The sequence below is a fragment of the Salmo salar genome, chromosome 11 (assembly GCF_965601325.2).
Source record: "Salmo salar chromosome 11, fSalSal1, whole genome shotgun sequence".
NCBI lineage: Eukaryota > Metazoa > Chordata > Actinopteri > Salmoniformes > Salmonidae > Salmo > Salmo salar.
The window spans coordinates 26,282,092-26,310,084 of NC_138301.1; the positions used below are offsets into that span (position 1 = coordinate 26,282,092).

The window sequence follows — 27,993 nt, forward strand, 5'->3', positions numbered from 1 at the left end:
GGTTTTATTTGGGGCAGACGTGTGTCAGGCCTGTGCACTTGTTCAATGGCCTGACTGAAGACAGGTGTCTCCAAGCACTTTCAACAGGACGGTAACACAGGGGTTCTGTGTTGCGGATTCAAGGCCATATCCATTCACAGCCGAGGGACTGGGTGGGTGTTGCCCCCTTAGGAGACGGCAAACTCTATGAGGGATAGGCTATATAGGCAGTCGTTATGCTCAGTAACCATTTGGTATGCTAGAATTTATAATCAGACATGAGTTGCTCTGATGTGTATGCCAGGCCATGTACCCTCCTGGTGCATGCACACATACAGAGCCATCATCATATCTGGGCAGAGAGACAGAATTCTGGAACCGTTCATTTTGTGGATGGAGCCAGTTCAGAACTCATTCTATTTTCATTCCTTCTTTCACTTCTTTCCTCCCTCATTGCACACAAAGAGGACATCATCCCTCTCTCATGTGGTCGTGATCCTTTCACAAGCCAAACGCTAACCATTTATTTATGTCTGTTAGCGCTGTTTCTCCAACTCCCCCAATTACGACAGACTTAAACATTTTCAGAGACCTCACGTGCAAAACCGAAAACTTAGCAACCATGGATGCAATTATCTCTCTCAGCAGTGTTCCAGGAGAGCGAGAGACAGAGAGACAGAGAGAGAGACAGAGCGAGAGACAGAGAGACAGAGAGCTGTGATCGTTCACTCACTGGCTCAGAGAAAGAGAAGGATTACTAGAACTGGAGCCTGAGGAGGGGATGTCAGATGGGGACGGGGCTCTTTAGGAGCTGTCAGTGACACTGGGGTAAGGCACTCAGATGGAGACGCTCCCATGACAGGCACAAGTAGGGGAAAGGTAATGGGGAATGATTTGAGCTTCAACTTAATTCCACATGAAAGCCTTTTTAACCACAAGACAGACTCGATTTTCTTTTCAGATGTATTCTCTTTTTTACGTTCATCCACAGCAGCCTCAATAAATAGCCTATCAAAGCATGGTGTGTCTTCAGGACTATTTTACATTTGAGTATGTTATTGCTCACTGTTCATGTGTTGTCCAAGGCATAGATCACTGCAGCACCCCGACCTGGACAGACAGGCGTCTCAGCAGCATTGCTGTGTATCAAACCATGATCCAAGATACAGAGATGGAGATAGAAAGAGACTGAAGGGAGAGATACTGAATGGCATCACAAACCACCCACTATTTCTGGCATAGGCACATCGAGAGCTGTTTAACAACATGTGGGCTGCATTATTTGACCAGAAAATGATATAAAACTGGTTGAAGTGTTTAATAACATGCAAAGAAAATCAAAACAATCTATGAAAATGTAGCTAAGCATTTGTTACTCTATTGGAAATCAAGGGCCATCAATTTACAGTAAATCACCTCAATGTATTTTCTTTAGAATGCTAAATGTATTTCTTTATAGCCAGTGTTGAAATGGGTAAATCTAGAATTAGATCGCGGTCCCAGGGCTCAATCACCAATTAGCCTGTCTGCCGTTTCGCACCTGAGCACTAGTACATCATTGTCTCACCCTGCTGTCATAATCGCTATGGTGCCAGAGCAGCCATCGGAGGGTAGGCTACAGTGTGGCTGACCCATGAGGTAGACAGACGTGGCTTCTGGGGTGGCTGGTGATATTTCACAGCCTGAACCTCTCATGCTATGTAAGAGGGTTTTAAGACTACAGAAGCACACATGAAAGACTGCTGTCATCATCATGGAAACTTTTCAAAGGCATATGTACGTGTGTGTGTGTGCGTGCGTGTGTGCGTACGCTTGCAGATATAGACTATAGAGGCCTACCTCTTGTAACATGTACGCTAGGAGTCGGGAAGCAAGTACAGGGAGTGAATATTTAATAAATAAACAAACATGGAACAATACAAGAAACACGAGTAGTGTACAGACATTAAACACAGGAACAGAAACAATAACACCTAGGGAAAGAACCAAAGGGAGTGACAGTTATAGGGAAGGTATTCAGGAAGGTATTCAGGAAGGTGATGGAGTCCAGGTGAGTCTGATGAGGAGCTGGTGCACGTAACGATGGTGACAGGTGGGAGTAAAAATAAGCAGACTGGCGACCTCGAACACCGAGAGGGAGTTTACGTGATACCTCTCATATGGGTGAAGTGTGTATGGGAATGAGTGCCTGTGAGGCAATCTAGTAACATCTGTGTGCCTGTGTATTTGTGATTGTATGTGTGTGGTGGATTAGTTGCATGAGTGTGTATCACCATTGATGCTGTACTAGAAAGTACTTTGGTATAAACATGACACTGTCACGTCCTGACCAGCAGATGGAGCTAGTGTTTTAGTTTTGGGGTCAGGACGTGGCATGTTTGTATTGGTTAAATGTTGGGTGGATGATTGGGACTTCCAATTGAAGGCAGGTGTGTATAGTTGCCTTTGATTGGAAGTCCTATATAGGTGTGTGTGTTTTTCTTTGGGGTTGTGGGTGGTTGTTTTTGCACTGCGTGTTGTGTGCCTGCAAAACTGTTCCTGTCGTGTATATTGTTTTCCAGTGGATGCGTTACTCCTTTTTTGAATTAAAACATGAGCATCCATATTCCCGCTGCAGTTTGGTCTATTCAACACGGCTCTTTTTGTGACAGACACTGCTTCTAACATTTAAAGAGTAATGCGGAATAATTTTCAGACAGCAGAGAACTTTTTAATTTTTTTATTTTATTTCACCTTTATTTAACCTGGTAGGCTAGTTGAGGGCAAGTTCTCATTTACAACTGTGACCTGGCCAAGAGAAAGCAAAGCGACACAAACAACAACACAGAGTTACACATGGAATAAAGAAACATACAGTCAATAACACAATAGAAAAAGTCTATATACAGTGATGGCATATATATATATATATATACAGTGCCTTGCGAAAGTATTCAGTCCCCTTGAACTTTTCGACCTTTTGCCACATTTCAGGCTTCAAACAAAGATATAAAACTGTAATTTTTTGTGAAGAATCAACAACAAGTGGGACACAATCATGAAGTGGAACGAAATTTATTGGATATTTCAAACTTTTTTAACAAATAAAAAATGGAAAAATTGGGCGTGCAAAATTATTCAGCCCCCTTAAGTTAATACTTTGTAGCGCCACCTTTTGCTGCGATTACAGCTGTAAGTCGCTTGGGGTATGTCTCTATCAGTTTTGCACATCGAGAGACTGAAATTTTTGACCATTCCTCCTTGCAAAACAGCTCGAGCTCAGTGAGGTTGGATGGAGAGTGTTTGTGAACAGCAGTTTTCAGTTCTTTCCACAGATTCTCGATTGGATTCAGGTCTGGACTTTGACTTGGCCATTCTAACACCTGGATATGTTTATTTGTGAACCATTCCATTGTAGATTTTGCTTTATGTTTTGGATCATTGTCTTGTTGGAAGACAAATCTCCGTCCCAGTCTCAGGTCTTTTGCAGACTCCATCAGGTTTTCTTCCAGAATGGTCCTGTATTTGGCTCCATCCATCTTCCCATCAATTTTAACCATCTTCCCTGCCCCTGCAGAAGAAAAGCAGGCCCAAACCATGATGCTGCCACCACCATGTTTGACAGTGGGGATGGTGTGTTCAGGGTGATGAGCTGTGTTGCTTTTATGCCAAACATAACGTTTTGCATTGTTGCCAAAAAGTTTGATTTTGGTTTCATCTGACCAGAGCACCTTCTTCCACATGTTTGGTGTGTCTCCCAGGTGGCTAGTGGCAAACTTTAAACGACACTTTTTATGGATATCTTTAAGAAATGGCTTTCTTCTTGCCACTCTTCCATAAAGGCCAGATTTGTGCAGTATACGACTGATTGTTGTCCTATGGACAGAGTCTCCCACCTCAGCTGTAGATCTCTGCAGTTCATCCAGAGTGATCATGGGCCTCTTGGCTGCATCTCTGATCAGTCTTCTCCTTGTATGAGCTGAAAGTTTAGAGGGACGGCCGGGTCTTCGTAGATTTGCAGTGGTCTGATACTCCTTCCATTTCAATATTATCGCTTGCACAGTGCTCCTTGGGATGTTTAAAGCTTGGGAAATCTTTTTGTATCCAAATCCGGCTTTAAACTTCTCCACAACAGTATCTCGGACCTGCCTGGTGTGTTCCTTGTTCTTCATGATGCTCTCTGCGCTTTAAACGGACCTCTGAGACTATCACAGAGCAGGTGCATTTATACGGAGACTTGATTACACACAGGTGGATTCTATTTATCATCATTAGTCATTTAGGTCAACATTGGATCATTCAGAGATCCTCACTGAACTTCTGGAGAGAGTTTGCTGCACTGAAAGTAAAGGGGCTGAATAATTTTGCACGGCCAATTTTTCAGTTTTTTATTTGTTAAAAAAGTTTGAAATATCCAATAAATTTTGTTCCACTTCATAATTGTGTCCCACTTGTTGTTGATTCTTCACAAAAAATTACAGTTTTATATCTTTATGTTTGAAGCCTGAAATGTGGCAAAAGGTTGAAAAGTTCAAGGGGGCCGAATACTTTCGCAAGGCACTGTATATATATATATACGGCAACTTCCTCATGGCCCTGGGGCCCAAGCTCCCTGCCATCCAGGATGTCTATATCAGGCGGTGTCAGAAGTTGGCCTGAAAAATTGCCAAAGACCCCAGCCACCCAAGCAATAGACATTTCACTCTGCTACCATCCCGTAAACAGGACCAGAGCATTGGCTTTCGGACCAACAGACTCCAAGACAGCTTCTACCTCCAAGCCATAAATAGTTAATTAATGGTTAACCGGACTATCTGCACTAACTCTATGCACACTCACAAGACTATTTGCTCTCAGAACAGCCTCAATTCGTCGGGGCATGGACTCTAAAAGGTGTCGAAAGCATTCCACAGAGATGCTGGTGTAACCGATGTGAAATGGCTAGTTAGTTAGCGGTGGTGCGCGCTAATAGCGTTTCAATCGGTGACGTCACTCGCTCTGAGACTTGAAGTAGGGTTGCCCCTTGCGTTGCAAGGGCCGTGGCTTTTGTGGCGCGATGGGTAACGATGCTTCGTGGGGTGTCAGTTGTTGATGTGTGCAAGGGTCCCTGGTTCGAGCCCGGGTTGGGGCGATGAGAGGGACGGAACCTACACTGTTACACTGGCTTATGTTGACACCAATGCTTCCCACAGTTGTGTTAAGTTGGCTGGATGTCCTTTGTGTGGTGGACCATTTTGTTACGTTACAGTCTTATTCTAAAATGGATTACATTTTTCAATCTACACACAATATCACATAATGACAAAGCGAAAACAGGTTTTTAGAAAAATAAAAAACAGAAATACCTTATTTACATAAGTATTCAGACCCTTAGCTATGAGACTCAAAATTGAGCTCAGGTGCATCCTGTTTCCATTGATCATCCTTGAGATGTTTATACAACTTGATTGGAGTCCACCTGTGGTAAATTAAATTGATTGGACATGATTTGGAAAGGCACACACCTGTCTATATAAGGTCCCATAGTTGACAGTGCATGTCAGAGCAAAAACCAAGCCATGAGGTCGAAGGAATTGTCCGTAGAGCGCCGAGACAGGATTGTGTTGAGGCACAGATCTGGGAAGGGTACCAAAAAATGTCTGCAGCATTGAAGGTCCCCAAGAACAAAGTGGGCTCCATCATTCTTAAATGGAAGAACTTTGTAACCACCAAGACTCTTCCTAGAGCTGGCCGCCCGGACAAACTGAGCATTCGGGGGAGAAGGGCATTGGTCAGGGAGATGACCAAGAACCTGATGTTCACCCTGTCAGAGCTCCATAGTTCCTCTGTGGAGATGGGAGAACCTTCCACAAGGACAACCATTTTTGCAGCACTCCACCAATCAGGCCTGACAGAAAGCCACTCCTCAGTAAAAGGCACATGACAGCCTGCTTGGCAAACAATTTAATACATTTTAGAATCAGGCTGTCATTTAACAAAATGTGGAAAAAGTCAAGGGTTCTGAATCATTTCTGAATGCACTCTAGCTCCATTGTTGAGTAGTTATTCCTCGTGTCACCATTTTTATTTTATTTTTAAGTGCATCATTGGGAAGGACTCATAAGCAAGCACTTCACGGTTAAGTTTACCTGTTGTATTTGAAGCATGTGACAGATACAATTTGATTCGACAGGCACCTGTTGTTAATAAAATAAATGTAGACTATTAGTGAACAATATTATCAAACACAGTACAGTATGAAAATAAGCTAACACTGCTTCTCCAATAGAAATCCCCGATCACATTTGTAGGCGATGTCATGGCGACGGCGGTTAGCTAAACTAATGCATATAAATACGTATCGGGTCTGTTGTATCGCACCACATTACGCATGTGCAGGCCCTCGAAGGCACTTCTTCGATATAAAGTTGTTTTTGACAAAAATGAAAACGTGTCAGTTTGTCACTTTCACGAGGATGGAGTAATAACATGTGCAACTATTTACGACATTGGCTCGAATCTAGGTTGTGCCTTTTAGATTTCGAGAAAATTAACAACCAAAGGAAGATTTTTTTTCACTTCTCTCATTCATTGACTTCTCAAACCCTGGCCTGGTCTGTTTGGCAAGTGTTCCCGGGAGTCTCACGAATTTGCGCCTCTGGGTTTAGAAACTTATATTATTTAGACGTAATCATTCGATAGATTTGCAAAGGATAATCTATTGTACTTTTCAATGCAGAGAAGAATGGTTTAAATAAACTTGGGATTCAGTTAATGGCTTGCAATAAATGTGGGATTCAATACAAATTGACAACTTGCCTTGCATAAAAATGCTTACCTAAATCTGTCAAATACAGCTTCCATAAAAAATTATCTGCAATTAAATTGCAATGTTGTTGAGGATAGATTCGAGTTAAATCTGTCAGTCTATCAAGACGAGCTCAGGCAATTCTAGGACTACCAACGGGGCCTTGCAGCTATCCGACCCTGATCTCGTGTTTCGTTAGCATCTGTAGCCTGCCAGCAGTATAGTTCTCGGTGAGGCCGGGGAGGCGGAACACCATTGACGATACAAAATAACATAAAAGCTACACGAAATATATAGAGCTAAAACTACAACGTCAGACGACGAACAAAGACCGATAGCCTAAAGGTAAGTGAATGTTGTCAGCGTCAAATTCAGAAATAATTTTGCTAGCTATGTTAGCTAGGCTAGCCTCTGACTAAAGTCGTCTCTATCTAGCATTGTCCAGTCATCCAATTGATTAAACGGAATCCAAGTTCAGTGACCGCATTTATTCACATTAGCACGGTACATTTCAACAAACTAGTGTGATGGCTATCGTTCATATACATGTATTTAATCGTATTTTTTCGAATCGCGTTAGCTAACTAATTAAGTAGCTAGTCAGCTATCTCGCATCTAAGTGAATCGCGTAGCCAGCTAGCTAACGCCGGTCTCGGTAATAATGCGAGAAGAAAAGGAAACTAGCTAAATGTAGCCAAGCTAGCCCGTAGCCGGGTGTGGGTTGTTGTGGGATGGGGTTCAAGTTTAAGCCTAATTTGATGACCATCTGTTTTCAAACGGCATAAATGTTATACTTGTGACGATTATGTAGGTTGCTGCGTAAATAATTGTTTTGTCGGAATTAGTTGTTTATTTGATGTTGATGAGTAGCGTAACGTTTATGCGGTTCAATAGACAATGCTCGGCTGACAGTCCCTCGGCTCACAAAGGACTTGCAATTTATCCAATTTTTCCCTAATGTGCCTCGTCGGCTTTAGTTTCTTAGCTGGCTAATGGGAACAAATCTGGAAATACTAACGTTACTTAGCTAGGTACTAGCTATTGAATTATAACGCTAACGTTACTTGTCTTGAGAGTTAGCGAACGTTAGCGGTTGACAGAAATCATTCAGCAAACCGACATAATATCCAAATTGATTCATAGGTCTTTCAGTTTTTCGTCAAGGAACATTAATAACTAGTACCCCGTGCTTATTTTTTACAGTTATATTAAAATGTCTGTCTGTCTGACCACTTGTGGTCAGCAATGTAATGCCATTGTTAAGGGCTTTGTTTACAGCACCATTGGGAAAACTGTTTTAATCAACATATTTTAACCTTTATTGTATTCAATTACAGCCTCGGTGTTAAGCGGCCTTCACAAATAATGACTGCTACAAATAATTTTCTGTCTTATCAGATGCCTTCAGCAACAGTTGGCAACAATGCTGTTCAGTCCTCCAGCCCAGAGTTGGGTTCTGGGACCCAGTCTGAGGCCATGAAGCAGGTCCTGCAGGTGATAGACAAGAAGGTCCGCAACATGGAAAAGAAAAAGGTAACAATGTTTCCTGTTTTTCATCTAAGCATGCTTTCGGATACCTCCCAAAAAGCATAGGTTGTTTCATGCTTAGTCGTTGCTTGAGACCAACTGAGGAGCAATTCTGGATGTCTCGTCTGGTAAGATTGTCTGCCACGCGACCCTGCATTGACTTTGTCTCAAAGTTGGTAACTAAGATTAAGGCTAAGATTATGGCTACAGACAAATTTAGTTGGTGTAATCAATCATTAACCTATGATGTTATTTGGCATTAGAATCACAGCACTTAATAGATGGTATATTCCTGGGTAAACCTCAGTTGGTATATTTCTGCTGATAGAATCTCAGCAGACCTTCTCGTAACCCTTATTAAATGTACCATTTTTCTATAGGGCAAGCTGGATGACTACCAGGCCAAGAAGAATAAAGGAGAACGGTTGAACCAGGATCAGCTGGTACGTACACTGGTCTGGGTTGACATTAGCTCAGGGAACTTGATTGTTTAACCTGTTCCATATGTACTATAATCTTTCATTCTTCAGCTTTCCATTGTTTTTATACTGTGGTGTTTGTCGTTTTGATCTATGACACAGCTAACAAAACATTTCATGTTCATTCCCTCTTGTCTGTAGGATGCCTTGACCAAGTTCCAGGAAGTAACCAACAACCTGGATTTTGCAAGGGAGTTGCAGAAGAGCTTCCTGTCTTTGGGGCATGAGGTGAGTTCCGTCTCAAGGTTTCATTTTGGTCACTGTGACCACACTCACTGTATTTATTAGGTGCTATTTCTCAGTCACTGTGGCCATAGTGCAGTGACAACTTCTTCCCCATTTCCTTGCAGATCCAGAAGGCAGTGAAGAAGTCTGCCCGGAGGGAGCAGCTGCAGCGGGAGGAGACGGAGCAGAGGCGGCTGAAGACTGTTCTGGAGCTGCAGTTCTTGCTTGACCGGCTGGGGGATGAGCAGACGAGGCAGGACCTGAAACAGCCCGCTGCAGGCTCCCCCCTGCTCACCGATGCTGACCTCACTGCACTGGACAATTTCTACAAGCTGGTGGGCCCTGAACGGGACCATGACGTCAGGTACAAACCTTTGTTTTCTTTTTTTTTTGATGGAGGAGTGACATAATATGATGGTAGGCATGTTGTAAATGTCCTTCCCTGTTCTCCAGGTTGACTGACCAGTATGAGGGTGCCTCCCTACACCTATGGGAACTGCTAGAGGGCAGAGACCAGGCTGTGGCAGGAACAACATGTATGTTTCTAACACTTTTGAAGTAGCTCTCATTTTATTTACTCTGTACATGTAGACTTTGGCTTGTTTAATTAGTTACCCATACCCCCAGCTGTATACTGAGTATCTTGGGGCTTATCTTAGATTTTGAATAAAAAGGAGCTTGAAAGGAAAGTTTGCTGAGCTGGCTCAACTGGGAGCAGTGTTATGACTAAAGCCCATCCAACCCCTTGAAGCACAAAGGGCATGCTGGACATACAGGCCATGTTAGCAGAACATGTATAAAGGGAAGCTCTTTTCTGTGGTTGGGGTGAACTGGGTTCAGGCCAGTGGGCTTTGAGGGGTAGTGCCAGCGAAGACACAGGACACCTGTCATTCCACAAACACTGAGCATCCACCTCCCATATTCCAGAGACAACTTTGCGGTGGATCATATGGCATTGTGGATTATAAATACTTGAGGGTTATTAAAGTGCTTCGAGCAGTGGATCTTGGCTAGGCCTAGTGCTGTGGAATGGGTCACAGCTGTGACTACCAAGCATAGACCCAGCCTATTGACTAACTCACAAAAGTTTCTGTTACTGATTGGGACCACTAAACTGTGGTATATTTATGCGTTATCAAGACATTTCTAATACGTTGTGAATATGATCCGCCCCTTTCCTCTAGACAAGACACTGAAGGAGACCCTGGACAAGGTGCTGCTGAGTGGCTATTTTGACAGAGCACAAACGCATCAGAACGGAGTGTGTGAAGAAGAGGAAGAAGAAGAGGAGGAGGAGGAGGAGGAGGAGCAGCAGCAGCAGTCTGTGGTGCATGAGTCGTCTGGGAACGGGGAGCAGCCTGCAGAACCAGGTAACCACCATAACCATAATTTCCCGTGGGCAGAATCTGTGTGTAGACCGAGAGAATCTTCTTGACTGAATGGGATGCATGAGATTCGAGCAGGATTAGTTCTGTATTTTGTTTAAAAAAAATTGTCACTGGCTATTTGGACGTATCAGGATTGGGCGAAGGCAATGCTTAAACTGCTTCGCCTTGAGTGCTTTGGCTGAGTGTTTCCTTTTGTGAGGGTGGAGACTTTATATTGCTGTAACACTCCATTTCTAATACGTATTAAGACGGACGTTAATCACGCAGCTGAATAAATTACATGAGATTTTACTTCTGGGTTAGATTTTGATAACCTGAGGGGAACTCATGTTACGATTGGTCTGAGTGTGTGGACCTGCGTGAGTGGATATTAATCACAGTGTATTCCTTTTACAGAAGGAACAGTTACTGAAGAATACATAGAGGCCATTGAAGTAGAAGCCTCAGAGGTGAGTTCAATCTCTACCCTGACTCTTAACTGCTGTAAGGTTCAGAATTCTCTGGTTTACCTTACCTATTGGAATCTAATCAAGTGATCTTATGTTTATTTGTGTAGTTTGTAAACAGACAGTTGATTCCAGAAACCACATACAGCAGCACTGGCAACGACCAAGTAGAGGAGTGGATAGCAGACGTCCAGGTATGCTGCATGTTCACCTCTCATATTATTTGTCATATCACAAAGTCACACACAGAATCTTTTAGGGTTCATTAAGTAACTCCATGGCCCAATGATGTCATCAGCTGGGTTTAAATCTGTCCCTGTGTCTTTAGGTGGTCAATGCCCTCCAGCACCATTCTCCTCCCCAAATGACCCCTGAGCCCCACACTGTGAACCCAGTCTCCCACACGCCTGACCCCGTGGTCCGGAAGCAGGTTGTACAGGACCTCATGGCCCAGATGCAGGGGACCTATAACTTCATGCAGGTGATGATCCTTCCAACTGCCCCCTATGGTCCTGCCTACCGGATCCTGTTTGGTATCTTGTTCATGCTGACCCATGTGCTTCCTCCCACAGGACTCCATGTTGGAGTTTGATGGCCATGCCCTGGACCCAGCCATCGTGTTGGCCCAGCCCATGAAGTCTGCACAGAGCATGGACCTGCAGCAGATGGGTCAGTGTTAGTACATCACATTCTGTTCTAACTCCCCTCTAACCAACACCACTCCATGGCTGTAGTTCTCCTAGAGATGTTCGCTTCTACACTCACCAACAATTTATTAGGTACACCCATCTAGTACTGGGTTGGATCCCCCCTTGCTTCTAGAACAGCCTGAAATAATTTTGGGCGTGGATTCTACAAGGTGTCGGAGACGTTCGTTGCTCCATTGGTATCAAGGGACCTAACGTGTGCCAGGAAAACAGTCTCCACACCAGGTGGATGGGTCCATGGACTCATGCTACATACAGTTGAAGTCAGAAGTTTACATGCATCTTAGCCAAATACATTTACACTCAGTTTTTCACAATTCCTGACATTTAATCCTAGTAAGAATTCCCTGTCTTAGGTCAGTTTGGATCACCACTTTATTTTAAGAATGTGAAATGTCAGAATAATAGTAGAGAGAAGGATTTATTTCAGCTTTTGTTTCTTTCATCACATTCCCAGTGGGTCAGAAGTTTACAAACACTCATTTGGTAGCATTGCCTTTTAAATTGTTTAACTTGGGTCAAATGTTTCAGGTAGCCTTCCACAAGCTTCCCACAATAAGTTGGGTGAATTTTAGCCCATTTCTCTTGACAGAGCTGGTGTAACAGAGTCAGGTTTGTAGGCCTCCTTGCTCGCACACGCCTTTTCAGTTTTGCCCACAAATGTTCTATAGGATTGAGGTCAGAGCTTTGTAATGGCCACTCTAATACCTTGACTTTGTTGTCCTTAAGCCACTATGCTTGGGGGTCATTGTCCATTTGGAAGACCCATTTGCGACCAAGCTTTAACTCCCTGACTGTTGTCTTGATGTTGCTTCAATATATCCACATCATTTTCCTCCCTCATGATGCCATCTATTTTGTGAAGTGCACCAGTCCCTCCTGCAGCAAAGCACCCCCACAACATGATGCTGTCACCCCCATGCTTCACGGTTGGGATGGTGTTCTTCGGCTTGCGAACGCTTTTTCCTCTAAACATAAGGATGGTCATTATTGCCAATCAGTTCTATTTTTGTTTCATCAGACTAGAGGACATTTCTCCAAAAAGTACAGTCTTTGTCCACATGTGCAGCTGCAAACTGTAGTCTAGCTTTTTTATGGCGGTTTTCTCCAGCATCTTCACAAGTTCCTTTGCTGTTGTTCTGGGATTGATTTGCACTTTTCGCACCACGGTACGTTCATCTCTAGGACTCTCTTTCCTGAGTGGTATGACGGCTGCGTGGTCCCATGGTGTTTATACTTGCGTATTATTGTTTGTACAGGTTATCGTGGTACCTTCAGGCGTTTGGAAATTGCTCCCAAGGATGAACCAGACTTGTAGAGGTCTACAATTATTTTCTTTGGTCTTGGCTGATTGCTTTTGATTTTCCCATGATGTCAAGCAAAGAGGCACTGAGTTTGAAGGTAGGCCTTGAAATACATCCACAGGTACACCTCCAATTGACTCAAATTTATGTCAATTAGCCTATCAGAAGCTTCTAAAGTCATGACATCATTTTCTGGATTTTTCCAAGTTGTTTAAAGGCACAGTCAACTTAGTGCATGTAAACTTCTGACCCACTGGGATTGTGATACAGTGAAATAATCTGTAAACAATTGTTGGAAAAGTTACTTGTGTCATGCACAAAGTAGATGTCCTCACCGACTTGCCAAAACTATAGTTTGTTAACAAGAAATTTGTGGAGTTACTGAAAAACGAGTTTTAATGACTCCAACCTAAGTGTATGTAAACTTCTGATTTCAACTGTAAGCCAAATCATGACGCTATCATCAATATGATGCAACAAGAACCGGGATTCGTTGGACCAGGCGATGTATTTCCACTCCTTAATTGTTCAGTGTGATCGCGTGCCCACTGGACCCGCTTCTTCTTCTTTTTAGCTGATAGGAGTGGTCGTCTGCTGCAATAGCCCATCCGTGACCAGGACTGACGAGTTCATTCCGAGGTGCCGTTCTGCACAACACTGTTATACTGTAATGTTATTTTTCTGTTTGTGGTCTGCCCGCTAGCTTGCATGATTCTTGCCGTCCTCCTTTGACCTCTCATCAACGAGCTGTTTTCGCCCACAGGACTGCTGACTGACTGGATGGTTTTTGTTGGTCGCACCATTCTCGGTAACCCCTAGACACAGTCGTGCGTGAAAAGACCAGGAGGTCGGAAATTTCTGAGGTACTGGATCCGGCGCGCTTGGCATCGACGATCAAACCACGCTCAGACTCTTAGGTCACTTATTTTGGCCATTATAAAGTTAAATCGAACAGTACCTGGATGTCTGTTTGCCTGCTTTATATAGCAAGCCATGACCATGTGACACATTGTCTGTAGGAGCGATTCATTTTTGTGAACGGGGTGGTGTACCTAATAAACTGGCCGGTGAGTGTAGTACTGCTTAGACTCTTGAGTTTTCTGTTCATTTTTAGTTGCTCTAAGCAGTTTGACCAACAAACCATTTTATATTTGTCTTGTGTACAGTTCATTCAGAATCCAGACTTTCTCAACCAAGCTCAGTTCCTGAATCTACACACGTAAGTAGTAATAATGATTCTTGAACAGAATTCTGATAGTAGTGATCCCCAAGACTCGATACTGGAGCAGACTTATTTAAAGGGCAAGGTCACCATGTGAACCTTCCCTTATTCTCCCCCTCCCCAGATCCCCATGGTCTCCCCCACACCTGATGGCTACTCCTCCACAGCGCCCCTCTACCAGCCCTCCCACACAGCAGAGCCCCGGCCACAGACAGACGGCACCGACCACATCCAGGTAAACCCTCCCTCCCCAAGGTGCCCTCTGCTCCACCCTCCTCTACCCCCCTGGCTGTGTGGGTGGGTGGTGGAGCTTCTCTATGCTTGGCTGTTATTGGGCAGTGTGAGAGATGGTTAACACTCATCCTACCTGCCTGTCCTGAAGTGTCTGTGAAAAGCATTGAAGTATGTGACGTCTCTGTCTCCCCGCCCCGCCCCCTCCCTAAACCAGGCCTCGATGTCCCTGTCGTCTGAGCAGTCCCCCGCCCCGTCCTCCTTGCCCTCTGCCTTCCCGCCCGTCTCCACCCCCCACAGCGGCGGCATCAATGTCAACGCAGCACCATTCCAGTCCATGCAAGCGGTAGGCTTTGTTAATGGAGGACTTATAACTGACATCGCTTCACTTGAACAAAACCTTCATATAACCCACTTAACTCTAATCACTTACCACACGTTGATGGTACCACAAGTCTTACGACAGGGAGAATAGAAGTAGTACACACTGTCACACAACAGTAATACCAGATTTACTTTGCAAGGATAATGAAAAAACTGATCGGGACATCAACTGAATTAATAAGTATAATTCCAGTGTTGGCCTACATTTCTCAAAACCAAGCTTCATCCCATACCCCCCCCCCCCCCCTCCCCCCCTGTCAGAGCAGAACAGAATGCTCTTGTCTGCCCCCATGTCTACATAAAGATTTATAATCAACTCTAAGCTGATTAACTTTATTTAGCGAACCTTGGACAGTATTTACAGTATGCTCAATAATCAGTCTGTTAGTGGTGATTTGCTGTTGTCTGCGAGTCCTGCGTGGGTATCTGACACCTCTAAATGAAAGCTTTTCTCTGGTTGTATTGTGTCCCTAAGGTGTTCAACCTGAACGCCCCCGTGCCCCCCACTAACGAAGCAGACAGTCTGAAGCAAAACCAGTTCCCCGGCGGCTACGGCCAGGGCTTCAGCAGCCAGGCCGAGCACTCCTTGGAGGAGCCTGACATCCAGCAGGACACTCTACAGTCCGGTGAGAGAGGGACTGGGGTGGCTGTTGGGGCTGAGGATGTGACTTAGACAAGTGGAGTCTGAGGACCAATAGACCTTGGGTCTGAAGACTTGGGTCTAAGGGCATGATCAGAAAGGTCAAATGTTGTTAATGACTCTTATACTGTTGTCCTCAGCTGTAGGAGGCTTCCACACCCAAGACCAAGTGATGTCAGCGGCAGCGGGCCACCAGGTGCAGTCGTCCCAGGGGCCAGGCTTTGGGCGGCAAGGCCAGTCCTTCTATAACAGCAGGGGGGGCGTGCCTCGCGCAGGCCCCAGGAACCCTCGGGGCATGATCAATGGATACCGAGGATCCTCTAACGGCTTCAGAGGTATGAGATCCAGCTAATTTACTGTAAGGGACCTACTTTGATACAGGAGGGATTTTTATTGTGGTGTTAACCGGATAAATGGTTGTCTTCCTCAGGAGGATATGATGGCTATCGCCCTCCCTTCTCGAACACTCCAAACAATGGTTATGGGCAACAGGCCCAGTTCAGCACGGCGCCCCGGGACTACCCCAACAGCACCCACCAGCGGGTAAGGAAGGACACAGCCAACCATTAGGTCCTAGTGACTAGAAGACACTTGACCGTTGCATTAGTTCCAATATAAGGGATTCTATGAGTTGTCCCAGATGCTGTCATGAAGGTGCTGTATAAGTCTTTCTGAATGACCTGTTGTTTCTACAGGAGGGATATCAGCCAGGCTACAAGCGGGGAGCAGCCCAGGGACCTCGGGGTTGCTCTCGAGGTAATGCTCAAGTGATGCGATCCTAAAGCGCTTAAAGGATTGTCAACTTCCGCCACATTGAACATTCAGATATTATGAATGTGTTTGCCCCAGCTCACTTTTATAAATCTTTTTTGTTTTGTTTCTCATCTATCTTTGTGTTTCTCCTGGCCTATTTATCAGAGTAAGCCTGCATTGGTTTGTCTAAGATACTTTTGTTTTAACACATGTAAAACTGAAATCCACAGCATTTAGATTTATCAGCAAGTCTGTGTTCGAAACAACAAATAGATATTCCTGTAAACTTGAAAGATTTCATTAATTTATTTTTTGTACAAAATAAATGCAAAAAAACCCTGCAACTGTCAGTCCAATCCATGAGAATCTTTTATATTTTCTGTCACTGCCCAGCCCTGTCAACCACTTTTCCTCTCTGCTTTTGGTTCTCATAGCATTACTTGTTTGTTTTTTTCCGTCTCTCACCATCTCTTTGTAAGCCGACGTTACTCCTTGGGAGACTGTTTCAATAAAGATGTGTTGTATAACCTGCTGTCTGCTGCTAGTTTGTTTTTGTTGGTCCCTGATCCCTGCTGCTCTGTGGTGCTCTCACAGCCTTATCTGCCTCTGCTGACATCTCTTGGGGTTAAGAGTGGGTTGGAGGATTTTGGTTATGCTTTGCTGAAAGGACTTCACTCTGCTTCTGTCTCCCTCACCTGCTGTGCCCTGCCTTCTGTATTTTGTCATAGGAGCATACATATTGTTGGCTATTAACATGCTTAAACATTCATGAAACATGTCAAAGAGTTTCAAAGTAAACCTGTGGTGTTATTTGTAAATCCTAGAGCAACAGATGTACCTCCCTTTTTTGGTTCCATCTGGCAAAATACATACTATTATTCTGTATGACCTGGATAAAAGCTTTCAAAGCTCCGATTTGCAGGGAATAATGCCACTGTGTATATAACTGAATTGACATGAAGGCAGCTTTTACCTTTTAACTTGTTTTCAGGATTCCATTTTGTAATGGGTGTATTAGCTTGCTTGTAAGTCAATTTTTGTCTCCCTATTTGAGTTGATCTCTCTTCCTTGGCAGGTGCACACTAATTTATAGAATGTGGATGAGGGTTTTTAATTGTATTCCAAGCCTAGATTTAACCCAGAATAAGGGTGACAGGCTGGCCTCAGCTGACTGATTTATTTTGTGTCTGCTTGGCAGTTACAGGCCGGGGGGGACTGTTCAAGCCCAGCCGAGGGATTGTGACCCAAATGGCTGGACATCAAGCCAATTAGTCTTGGATACCAACAACTCTCTACCCTCCACCTAGGGCAACCTTAAACATCACCTCTACACTCCTGGACCATCCTTCCCCTGATCTGACTATTCCTCTCCATATCAACCTCTAGGTTGATTTGGTGAAGCCTGGGTCTGAAGCCATACGTACCACCCTTAGCTCTCCTACAATCATATGCTATTGCATAGCCTTAAACTGATCAAGCTGGAACGTGTGTGCCTTTGCTGTTGGACTGTTTATTTGGGTCTTTGCTTAATAGGAAATCATTTACAAAAACTGGCTGAAGCTAGTGACAGGCTTTGGAAGCATGACATGAAAGACCAAACAATATGTTGACTGCGGTCATACCACACAAGGAAATGTTTTGTCTCAATGTGAAGATTGTTTATACTGTACATTGTATTGCCATGGCATGTTTGGGAGTAAAGTCTGCACGTGTAGTCTAAGCAGGTTGTAGGTCTGACTGAATGACTGATTTACCCAAAATGAAGATTTCTTGTGCGTACATTTTGCTCTGGCCATATGGTAGCTGATAAGAGTGATGCACTGAATAAATGCACTGTTCTGTAAATTTGCATTTGTTACTTCATATCTGCTCTGTCCAATAACATTATCATTGGTTGGAACTGATGTCAACACTGTAGGTGTGTAGAATGTAAGGATTGTGTCAACTTCACATTTAAAGAGGTTCACTCTCTGAGTCATGAACACTAGCTGTAAAGAAAATCACTATATTGTCTACAGCAATATTGATGTTTTCCTGTGCAATTGGTCATCTGAAAATTAAACTAATCTTTTGTACAAATACAAATTAGGCACACCTCTGTATGGTGCAAGATAAAAGAGCATTTGCCCAAGCCAGCAGAATTTGGTAAAAGTAAAACAAAAGCCCAATTTAAGACAGACTCTGGGGGTGATGTGCTGAGTACAAAAGGTAGACCTCATTGCATGGTAACGGGCCTGTTCAGTATCAATACATGTACTGGCCTTGGCCAAGATACACCTGCAGGTCATTAGGAACAATAGCATCATTCAAGCACAAACTTGAAAACATGACATGATTACCGATAATCCCTACAGAAATAACCAGATCATTAACTGACTCTTACATTTGCACATGAATTAAGATAATCCAAAGAGCTGGCTATAGTATAAGCACCACAAAATACGACTGCAATCCACTCAGGTTTCCCATGACTAGTGCCCATAATAGCCAACATTAGCATACATTGCTGTTATCAGACTTGTGGATATGAAATAAAGTGGTGGCCAAGCTAATGCCATGTAATACACAGGAATGAACCCATAAAAAAAAGAAAGTATATTATGTTCTGTTCCATGAGACAGTTGTCTTTACTGTTCATAATGATCCCAATGCCATTTTCAGTGCTTTTTGAAATGGAGCCTTTTCAGGAATCCATACATTTCACAACATTATCATTATTCAGGTGGAGTGACCTGACAATTATTAGGCCTAATTGTCATGACATCACACAGCACTAATTAAAAACGATGTTCCAAAATATATAGACATTGACACTACCAAAACCATTTCACCAAAGCTCTGCATTTTAAGTAATGATCAATTATGACCAATCCATACATCACATACCGCATATGCACTCTATAACACAAATTCCCTGACTGCAAACATATAAAACATTTCTAGGCCTTGGAGGCTCAAATTGAAATCCACAAGTGGGCAGAGATACTGTAAACACCTCCTGTGTTCTCCAGCTGGTTTTCAGTTAACTCTTTCAGGATAATGGAGTACACATGCCCATATGGAGGGACCTCTGCACACTGGACTGGAGGTATATAAGTACTGTAAAGGTCTGTGGGTGGGGGGCCATGGAGCCAGAGCTGTTGTCTTTAGAGTTTTATCTGGCAGCTGGGGTTGAGTGGGCTGGTTCTGATGGGGGCCTTATGGTAAGTCATGTTGGCCCTATGGCACTGCCTGATGGCCTGGGGGCAGATCCTGGAGTCGTGGTTGGGACAAATCCTGGGTGTTGTGGGGTATTTGGTTCTGGAGGTGGTTGTCTTGCTTCATACCTGGGTGGTTTTGGGACATATCTTGGTGGCCCAGGGGCAAAGGATGGTACTCTCCTTGTGGCTCTGGGATAGCATTCCCTTCTACTGAAAAAGAGAGTAGTTCTGAATATAGTTCATTTTTTACATCTTTTTTTAAATTCTGTTTATTTTTACCCCTTTTTCATGATATCCAATTGGTAGTCACAGTCTTGTCCCATCGCTGAATTATTCACATCTTGAGATCCATTTTCCATAGTCACCTCTACATTCTGAAAAATACATTACACACCAGTAAAGAGAAAATGGAATTGGGGTAAACTATCACTCACCATGAACCTCTGGAGGGGGCTCAACTTTCTGGGTTTTCAACCGTTCCATGTGTTCTACTGCCTGAAACACCACAGACAAACAGAGATAAGCAGATGGATGGTTGTAGGTAAGTATGTCAGCTCATGTCAAAAATAACAATACCACACAAAAGAAGTGCGTTACAGTAATAGAGAACCTATTGGTTGTGTCTGTTCTACCACTGCCCACTCTGTACCTGCTGAAGCTCTACTTTCTGTGAGTTGAGCTGTTCCTGCTGCCTCTCCAACTCATCCCTCTGTTTCTGGAGGTCTGATGCTTTCTGGTTGAGGTCCTCTTCCTGCTGGGCCAGGTGCTCCTCAAACTCCCTCATCTCCTCGTCTGTGTAGGCCTGGTTCTGCTCTAAGGTCTAACAAAGGAGGACGTGTCAGTTCATACCCTTATACCTCTCCTTATTGACTTGAAAAGCAACATAATTACAGTGTGGTTGAATGTAGGAGTGTTTAGAGATATGGTATGGTTTTTGTTACTCTTGCCGTTTCATAATAATGAGTTATAATGTTGAAGTATAAAAAGTAGGCCAGTATGAATGAGAGTTAAAATAGATATAGCTACTACACCTCCCAACTATCTGGTTCCAGGAATTCCTTTTTCTTTGTGGCAATCAGGAACTCTTCTAAGGAGACCAGTCTGTCTTTGTTGGTGTCCACCTGTAAGCAGTGAGAGATCAGTCACCATGTGAACTATTTATTTCATTATATCAACGAAACCAATCTCTAACTTTCAGTGATAGCAATCCATGGGAATATAGTATGCAAGGTTCACGGCCGGGACAACAGTATACCTCGTTCATGACGTGCTCTCTCATACGCAGGCGCTCTTCCTCCATCTCCACCATATCGTCCTCTTCATTGGTAGGATCATAGATCTTCTCCAGCTGAGCCCACAGAATATACCGTTATCTATACATGCACACGTTTCATTATCATTTCAGGTGAGACATTAAAAAAAGAGGACAAATCTTTACCTCCTTCGTAAACAATGCCTCCAATTCCTGCTCATCGAAGAAGCCATCTCCATTGGAATCTGAAAATTCAAAACGCGAGAATGTTGAGGAACTCTGAGATGGATGTCCCTGCCCCAGCCTATGATGTCTATTGATGAGGACTTACCATGCAGCTTGAAAAAGGTCTTGGGGTCAAAATCTTCAGGGTCAAGACCATCTGCTTCCTCCCACACCTCTTTGAACTGATTCTGGCTGCCCTGCACAGCAAAAAATGTTAGTCCCCTGTTAGAAATAAATCTCTCACTTGAGCTAAATCATTAAGTATGGGGAAGGTCTAGAGCAGAAATGGGCAACTGGCGTCCCCCTTTTGTAGGCCCGCAGATCAATTTCCAAAAACAAACAAATATATACAGTATAAGCATACTGAGTGTACAAAACATTAGGAACACCTAGGTCTTCCCTGTGGCTCAGTTGGTAGAGCATGGTGTTTGCAACGCCAGGGTTGTGGGTTCGATTCCCACGGGGGACCAGTACGAGAGAAAAAAGAAAAAAACAAGATTTAAAAAAATGCATGAAATGTATGCATTCACTACTTGTAAGTCGCTCTGGATAAGAGCGTCTGCTAAATGACTAAAATGTAAAATGTCTAATATGGAGTTCCACCCCCTTTTGCCCTTAGAACAGCCTCAATTTGTCAGGGCATGGACTACAAGGTGACGAAAGCGTTCCACAGGGATGCTGGCCCATGTTGACTCCAATGCTTCCCACAGTTGTGTCAAGTTGGCTGGATGTCCTTTGGTGGTGGACCATTTTTGATACACACAGGAAACTGTTGAGCGTGAAAAACCCAGGAGCATTGCAGTTCTTGACACACTCAAACCGGTGCGCCTGGCATCTACTACCATACCTCGTTCAAAAGGCACTGAAATCTTTTTTCATGCCCATTCACCTTCTGAATGCACACATACACAATCCATGTCTCAATTGTCTCAAGGCTTAAAAATCCTTATTTAACCTGTCTCCTCCCCTTCATCTACACTGAAGTGGATTTAACAAGTGACATCAATAAGGGATCATAGCTTTCACCTGGTCAGTGTATGTCATGGAAAGAGCAGGTGTCATTAATGTTTTCTACAGTCAGTTGTTTAGGAACTCATCTGGGGTCTCAACTTACTGCTGGGAGTTAGCATTGTAGAATACACAAGATCCCATTTTGAAATGTGGTTGTGAATCAGCAGTTTTTCTCTTATGTCAGCTAAACATTTTTATATACAGACCCTCAAGCCACTGTGGCCCCTCATGATGAGTTCAGATTTTTTGTGGCCCCCACCACCCCCCATCAAAGTTGCCCATCCATGGTCTAGAGACTGGCTAGACCATATGTGAGCACAAACAAATTGAGCTCTGAAACACACAGTTAACATAGCATCCAAGTGCAGTTGGACTTACTGGATGGTTGACTTTGGGATGGTCTGCATGTTTCTTCTTCATCTCCTCGTAATGTTCTTCCTCCTTCATCCTCCCTTCATCGTCTAGAGTCTTGAGGTGTTCCCTTCGCTCATGGTCTTTCGTCATCTCGTACTTCTTGAACTCCTCATGGCGTTCCTTGTCATAGTTCTCCAGATCGTTTGTGGCCTTGTGGTCAAATGACGGATGAAAGTTAAAATGTCTTGAAGGAGAAGAGGACTACAGGTACCTTATTAAGCTACTGTATGCATGTCCCATGCATTCTACATTATACTTACTGATTTGATGAGTCTGTCCAGATCCTCCACTTCAAAGGTGTGAGGATTCATGTGGTTCAGGTACTCAAACTGTTTCAGCAGAGCTTGGTGGTCTACTGCCATATCTGTGAGTGAGGTTTAACAGTCATAACACAATATGACATTTGATGACCTGACATTGGCACTGTAATAGTTATCCAGTGCGGCAGGGTGTGTTGGTCAAAGCTCACCCTGTGTGCATCTATACTAGCCTGTAATCCTGCCAATTAGTGGTTTAAGTGAGACGTTACTGTTGTCTGTAATACTCTGCTATTACTATTGTGATTCGAAACAGAGATTTTCAGAAGCATGTTTCACAAGTAGGTAGGTGACTCAACACTGACGCTACAGTAACCACATCCTCTTGAGACCTTTGCCTCAAAAATGTACTTCTTGGTCATTTGTCCACACGCCCTAGTGTTTCTAGATGTTAACAGTATAGCACTTAAGGCATATTAATGGTCTTTCACTGGGCAGCATACCGTTCCCTCCTTCGATGTCTTGCTTGGCTTTGATCAGTGTCCGTAGCCGGCTAACCTCCTGCCTTTTTAGCTCATCCAGTTGTGTCCTTACATGGTGGCTGACAAAGTCCAGCTCTTTGGCCAGCTTCCCCATCTGTAGGAAACATGATGTAATGATTATCATACTGCTGCTGTTTTGTATTTTTCATGACTAATGACTCAAGGAGAGAGTAAGAACAACAAGAATGATCAGGACACACTGTTAGAATACCTTGATGTCCTCCATATCTGTGTTATGGAGCTTCTCTCTGAAATGCTGGTCTTTTTCCAGAAAATCAATGACTTCCCTGAGATAACGGTCATAGTGGAGTCCAGTGTCCTGTTACATGAAACAAAGTAGTAAGTTGTAGTGCATAACATGCATACTAGCTCATGCATCATTCAGTAGACCTTCAGTTCAGTCTGTATACGTTACAATTCAATAAATGATGTTAGAGAACATAGCTGGTATAACTGGTCTGAGCTTGTACTGGTAGCACAAATAACTGCTTTTTTCATGGCTGTTAGGGCTGCTCTGCCTGTCATGTTTCTCTACTGTGCTTGCTTGGTATGTGATCCTTCACCAACTCTTACCACACTTGGTGGTGGCTCTGAGGCTTTGTCCTCCGGCTGGTTCACCTTGGTCTTGTCCAGACTGATGGGCACTGCCTCCAGACAGAGCAGATGTACCAGAAGCACAAGGCAGCTGGTGTGGAATACCTGGCTCCAAGACATCTGGAGACACAAGACGCACTTAGACACAACAACACATGACAAGCAACACTTCAATCAGAGATGATAGAAAACATCAGTCTCTGCCCCAAATAAAGTGGCTGTGCCCCAACCATAGAGAAAGACAGAGGACTCTTCATTTGTCCATTTTGAAGTAGTCCATTTTCTTCTACTACTACTTCTATGAGTTGGTAAACAAACAAAGGGTGCATACTGCCACCTGGAGTATGTTCTTGGGAAAAAAAGACAGTTCCGGTCTGCTTACTAGTTTATTTAGCAGACAAGATTTGCTTAGAATTCCATGGCATTATTTTATAGTATGAAGAATAGATTTGAACAAAGCTGAATGCGCACATGCGGCTATTCTGTGTTAAGCGGTTAACAAAGAAATAGCTACTCCTATATGCTTAATTTAGAGTTATTAATGTAACTTTAGTTGTTCTACAAACGTTGGGCTATATGTCTTGATTTTTAATACATGATGCGACTAATGATGATTTGAAAGAAGTCGCTTGAAAGGCATGAGCTCTGCTTTGTTTTTTTGCCCAGGCTTTACACACTACATCAGTCACTCATTCACAATTTGACAAGTACTTGATAATGCCTAGAATGTTATGGCGGCATCCCCTTTGTGGCCAGTGGCCATTGTGCCCTACTACGTTGTGTGCTCCGAATCACCCCTCACTCACATGGCTCTCCATCATGTGATCAGGTCTTTCTCACAGGCTACAAGTGAAGACAGACACATCGGGGATGCAATGGCACACGTCCTTATCCAATTCCGAGGTGCATATTGAAGATATTGGAAGAACTGTCCACATTTACTTTTCGTCAGCCAACAAGATGAGTAGGCTTAAAGAACAGCAAAAGTACTATCCCCCATAGTACAAAAGTCGACCTATTCTACTCTGTGCAAGAAATTAAAATTCCAAACATAGTCCGGGACAGTTGTGGGATGCGATAGATCCCAAATTAATACAACCACTAGCATCAAAAAAAACATTTTTACACAATGTGGCTGACGCAACAGATCAGAACGTTTAGCTTAAAAATGGTGATAAACTATGAGGCTATTTGTTCACGCAGCAATGTGCACATGGGTAGTAGGCTATAAACGCAAATGTTCCATTTACAGAAAACACCATTATCAAAAGTGACCGCAAAAGCAATTATGCATGTAGTGCTTTTATTATAAAGGTGCATTTTTATGGTGAAAATTATCCTCCCCAAACTTGAAACTCACGTGCTGCTTATGTATGCCAGTTAGGCTCTACACCCCTTGTAAAGCAGATTGTGTTTAATTTTAAGTTTTTTTTGGACACATTAGTTGTGATACAACACTTATAGGCCTATGGGCTAGGCTACATGAGGTGTGCAACAACGATTCGAAAAAGTCGCAAAAAAAGGCATTGTTTCCTATGCTGGGCATCATGCACAAGTGATAACATATAATTCACAAGTGATAGGCTAATATTGCCACCCAGCAGACTATCCTTGATTTAATATTGTCTTTACATATACTAAATAATATATATGTGTGAAATTTGTTTTGATTTAGAATGGACCATTATCATGCACCTGTATCAAAACAAAGCCAAGACAACGCAGGAGTGGCTTGGAGACAAGTCCCTGAATGTCCTTGAGTGGCCCAGCCAGAGCCCAGAACTGAACCTGATCAAACATCTCTGGAGAGACCTGAAAATAGCTGTGCAGCAACGCTCCCCATCCAACCTGACAGAGCTTGAGAGGATCTGCAGAGAAGAATTGGAGGAACTCCCCAAATATAGGTGTCCCAAGCTTGTAGCGTCATACCCAAGAAGACGAGGCTGTAATCGCTTCCAAAGGTGCTTCAACAAAGTACTGAGTAAAGGGTCTGATTACTTCTGTAAATGTGATATTTCAGTTTTTTATTTTCATTAATTTGCAATAACCTGTTTTTGATTCGTCATTATGGGGTGTCGATTGAGGGGGGGGGGGACTATTTAATCAATTTTAGAATAAGGCTGTAACGTAACAAAGTGTGGAAAAAGTGAAGGGGTCTGAATACTTTCCGAATGCACTGTATTTATACTGTAGCTAAGAAAGTAATACTAAGTGTATGTTGTGTAGTAAACTGTTAGTAGCCCATGTGCCTCGCACTAATAATTTGGTCCTTTTCCCCCTCATAACTTAGCCTACTGTTCTGACTTGGTGGTGCACATGTAGCGTATTGCCTGTTTTAGAGAAATGCAATCATCAAATATTATACTGCTTATATGCCCATTTTATTTATCCTACAGTTCTGACTTGGTGTACAGGGAGAATACGGTAAGAACGGCCCATGTACAGTGACCGAATTCAAAACATTTACTACGTCCGTCCTAGCTCGCTAATTAATGTCTTAATCGAAATTAAGGATTGCCTCTTATCCGCTCTTCGTTCCCTTATGCCATAGTTTGTACATCTCAATTGTCAGTAGAAACCACATTTGAGGAAGCAAGTCAGCTATATCAGCTATGTTTTTTTTAAAGGCAGTAAATGAGGCTGAATGAACTGTTTCGCTGCCAGACAAGGCTCCGCTGATAGCCAGGTGTAGCGGTGGTAAGGATTCACTCCATGGTGCTGAAAAGAAAGCTCTGCTGTTGGGACAGCTTTATGTAGGCCCTAACAGTTAATGGGCACTGTTTGTCACCGTTATAGTGCAATTACTGTATTGTTTAGTGTTGTTGTAGTGGCTTTGCTGGCATACATCCCAAAAAAGTCGTGGGAGTTTGCCCCACCAAGATTTAGATGCTAAAATCGCCGCTGCTATTTCACCACCCCATTAACTCTTTTGCAGTAAAATCTCTGCAGCTGCCACCTACACTCATTAGAAACTCACTACCCCATGCCAAGGACCTGGGAGGACAGGACACTGCCCCCTCAATACACCCTGTAACTCTTCTGAAGTCAAATCTCCTAAACCCAAATACTTCTCTGCAGCTGCCACAACAACATTTTCTGTGATTTACATTCCATTTCTGCAGTACAGTTGATAACCATTGCTATGAACGCTAAGAAGCCAACCTTACTAAAGCATAACTCACTCCTTGCCCTATCCCTCTGTGGCACAAATCTACTACTCACTGGGACCCTCTCAGGATCCCTCAACCATCCAGCACTACACTGACCACTTCAACCTGCCTCTTTCGCACCGGACACTTCCGGTCCCCAGCTACATGAGCACCCCTACAGTTGACACAACTTTATCCACCGAAACTACACAGTCCTCTGTCCCATGCCCTCCTGCACACTTCCCACATCTTGGAATCTCCCTCCTACACACTGCTGCAACATGACCATAAACGTTGAACCTAAAACAGTTCAGTGGATTCTGCACAAAAGTTCTAACAGGATAAGTGATATATCGTAACATGACTTTGTCTTGTATAGGCTCTGACTCAAAATGACTTCTGTTTCCTCACGCTCCCCACAGGGTCGTCTGCTCTAGTTATCTCCATGGCCCCAACCTCATATGTTTCCTGTCCATTGCCGACGTGTCTCTCTGCCATCGATAGCTAACTAGCTACCTGCTTGCAGCTAACTAGCTACGCTATTAATAATATGTTAGCTAGGACGTGATACTTGTCATCTAACTAACTAGCGTGCTACAATTGAAATCATCAGCGGTTCAATAGCTAGTCGTCTAGCTAACGTTACACTTTACAGGCAGACTCACTGCGGCCAATACAATAGCATAGCTAGTAGTGATGATGCTGGCTGGCTAGCTAACAGTTTGCTGGTAGATGGCAAGCTAATCTAATGACAGCTAGCTTGAAGCTAATTATGAGGTTTTCATTTCCACCCCAAGCAAGCTACTTAGCTAAATAACAGTGATGCGGGGTCTTGTGTTGACCACATCGAGAAGTTGCGGTATCTGTCTTATTGGAGTCTGGTTACCTGTCTCATTAACAAAATAACAATACCTTCAAAATAATTCATGTCACAGCGGGACTTACTTTTGGATCGGAATCCCCGTCAAATGGTCGTTACTACACTCACAAAGTCGTAAACCCCGCCTATTTCTAAAATGTCTCTTCTTAAAATGAGATTTTAAACCTAACTTTAACCACAGGGCTAACCTTACGCCTAACCTTACATTAACACCAATTATGTTTTCATAAATTTTACGATATAGGCAATTTTGACTTTGTGTCTGTGCTATCTAGTGGAAACCCCGTCAAGCTAATTTCGCTAGCTAACTAGTCTCCTCCCGAGCTGATCATTTGTCCTCTCGTTTCTTCCTTGATGCCAGCAGGCGTTTGTTTACAGTGTCAGATAGCAAGTAAATGAAATCCTACATTGACAACTT

General features: G+C 43.4%; 2 protein-coding genes across 6 annotated transcripts; one reads left to right on the forward strand and one right to left on the reverse strand.

The window, feature by feature from the left end:
• The first annotated feature begins 6,612 nt into the window (after positions 1-6,612).
• LOC106562317 (caprin-1) lies at positions 6,613-17,896 on the forward strand. 4 transcript variants are annotated; one of them, XM_014127114.3, is made up of 19 exons: positions 6,621-7,090; positions 8,144-8,278; positions 8,653-8,715; positions 8,893-8,979; positions 9,102-9,340; positions 9,430-9,512; positions 10,161-10,346; positions 10,761-10,813; positions 10,921-11,004; positions 11,139-11,291; positions 11,383-11,485; positions 13,988-14,040; positions 14,168-14,278; positions 14,492-14,620; positions 15,134-15,284; positions 15,439-15,633; positions 15,729-15,841; positions 15,994-16,054; positions 17,250-17,896. In XM_014127114.3, the coding sequence occupies exons 2-19, from the start codon at positions 8,144-8,146 to the stop codon at positions 17,321-17,323; spliced, it is 2,073 nt and encodes a 690-aa protein (XP_013982589.1). In that variant the 5' UTR covers positions 6,621-7,090; the 3' UTR covers positions 17,324-17,896. The 4 variants fall into 4 exon arrangements, with proteins under 4 accessions (XP_013982593.1, XP_013982589.1, XP_045545186.1 ...); XM_014127115.3 differs by having other exon boundaries at positions 6,627-7,090; positions 11,383-11,479; XM_014127118.3 differs by lacking the exon at positions 14,492-14,620 and having other exon boundaries at positions 6,613-7,090.
• On the reverse strand, positions 17,542-27,957 carry LOC106562318 (nucleobindin-2). Of its 2 annotated transcripts, none has more exons than XM_014127120.3 (13): positions 27,641-27,957; positions 23,526-23,666; positions 23,164-23,271; positions 22,914-23,046; positions 22,414-22,517; positions 22,118-22,303; positions 20,835-20,925; positions 20,690-20,748; positions 20,507-20,599; positions 20,283-20,372; positions 19,901-20,071; positions 19,686-19,746; positions 17,542-19,458 (listed from the first exon to the last, which is right to left on the reverse strand). In XM_014127120.3, exons 2-13 carry the CDS (start codon positions 23,664-23,666, stop codon positions 19,271-19,273), a joined length of 1,425 nt encoding a protein of 474 aa, XP_013982595.1. In that variant the 5' UTR covers positions 27,641-27,957; the 3' UTR covers positions 17,542-19,270. The 2 variants fall into 2 exon arrangements, with proteins under 2 accessions (XP_013982595.1, XP_013982594.1); XM_014127119.3 differs by having other exon boundaries at positions 17,542-19,461.
• Positions 27,958-27,993: the final 36 nt, after the last annotated feature.

Excerpts from the sequence above, each read along its gene's own strand:
- LOC106562318 (XM_014127119.3), bottom strand. The coding sequence starts at position 23,666 with ATGTCTTGGAGCCAGGTATTCCACACCAGCTGCCTTGTGCTTCTGGTA. Across the intron at positions 23,272-23,525 it reads CAGAGCCACCACCAAGTGTG|GACACTGGACTCCACTATGA; the intron begins GTAAGAGTTGGT and ends TTCATGTAACAG. Across the intron at positions 20,072-20,282 it reads TGGAACCAGATAGTTGGGAG|ACCTTAGAGCAGAACCAGGC; the intron begins GTGTAGTAGCTA and ends CTCCTTTGTTAG.
- LOC106562317 (XM_014127114.3), top strand. The coding sequence starts at position 8,144 with ATGCCTTCAGCAACAGTTGGCAACAATGCTGTTCAGTCCTCCAGCCCA. Across the intron at positions 10,347-10,760 it reads GGAGCAGCCTGCAGAACCAG|AAGGAACAGTTACTGAAGAA; the intron begins GTAACCACCATA and ends TTCCTTTTACAG. Across the intron at positions 14,621-15,133 it reads CATTCCAGTCCATGCAAGCG|GTGTTCAACCTGAACGCCCC; the intron begins GTAGGCTTTGTT and ends TGTGTCCCTAAG.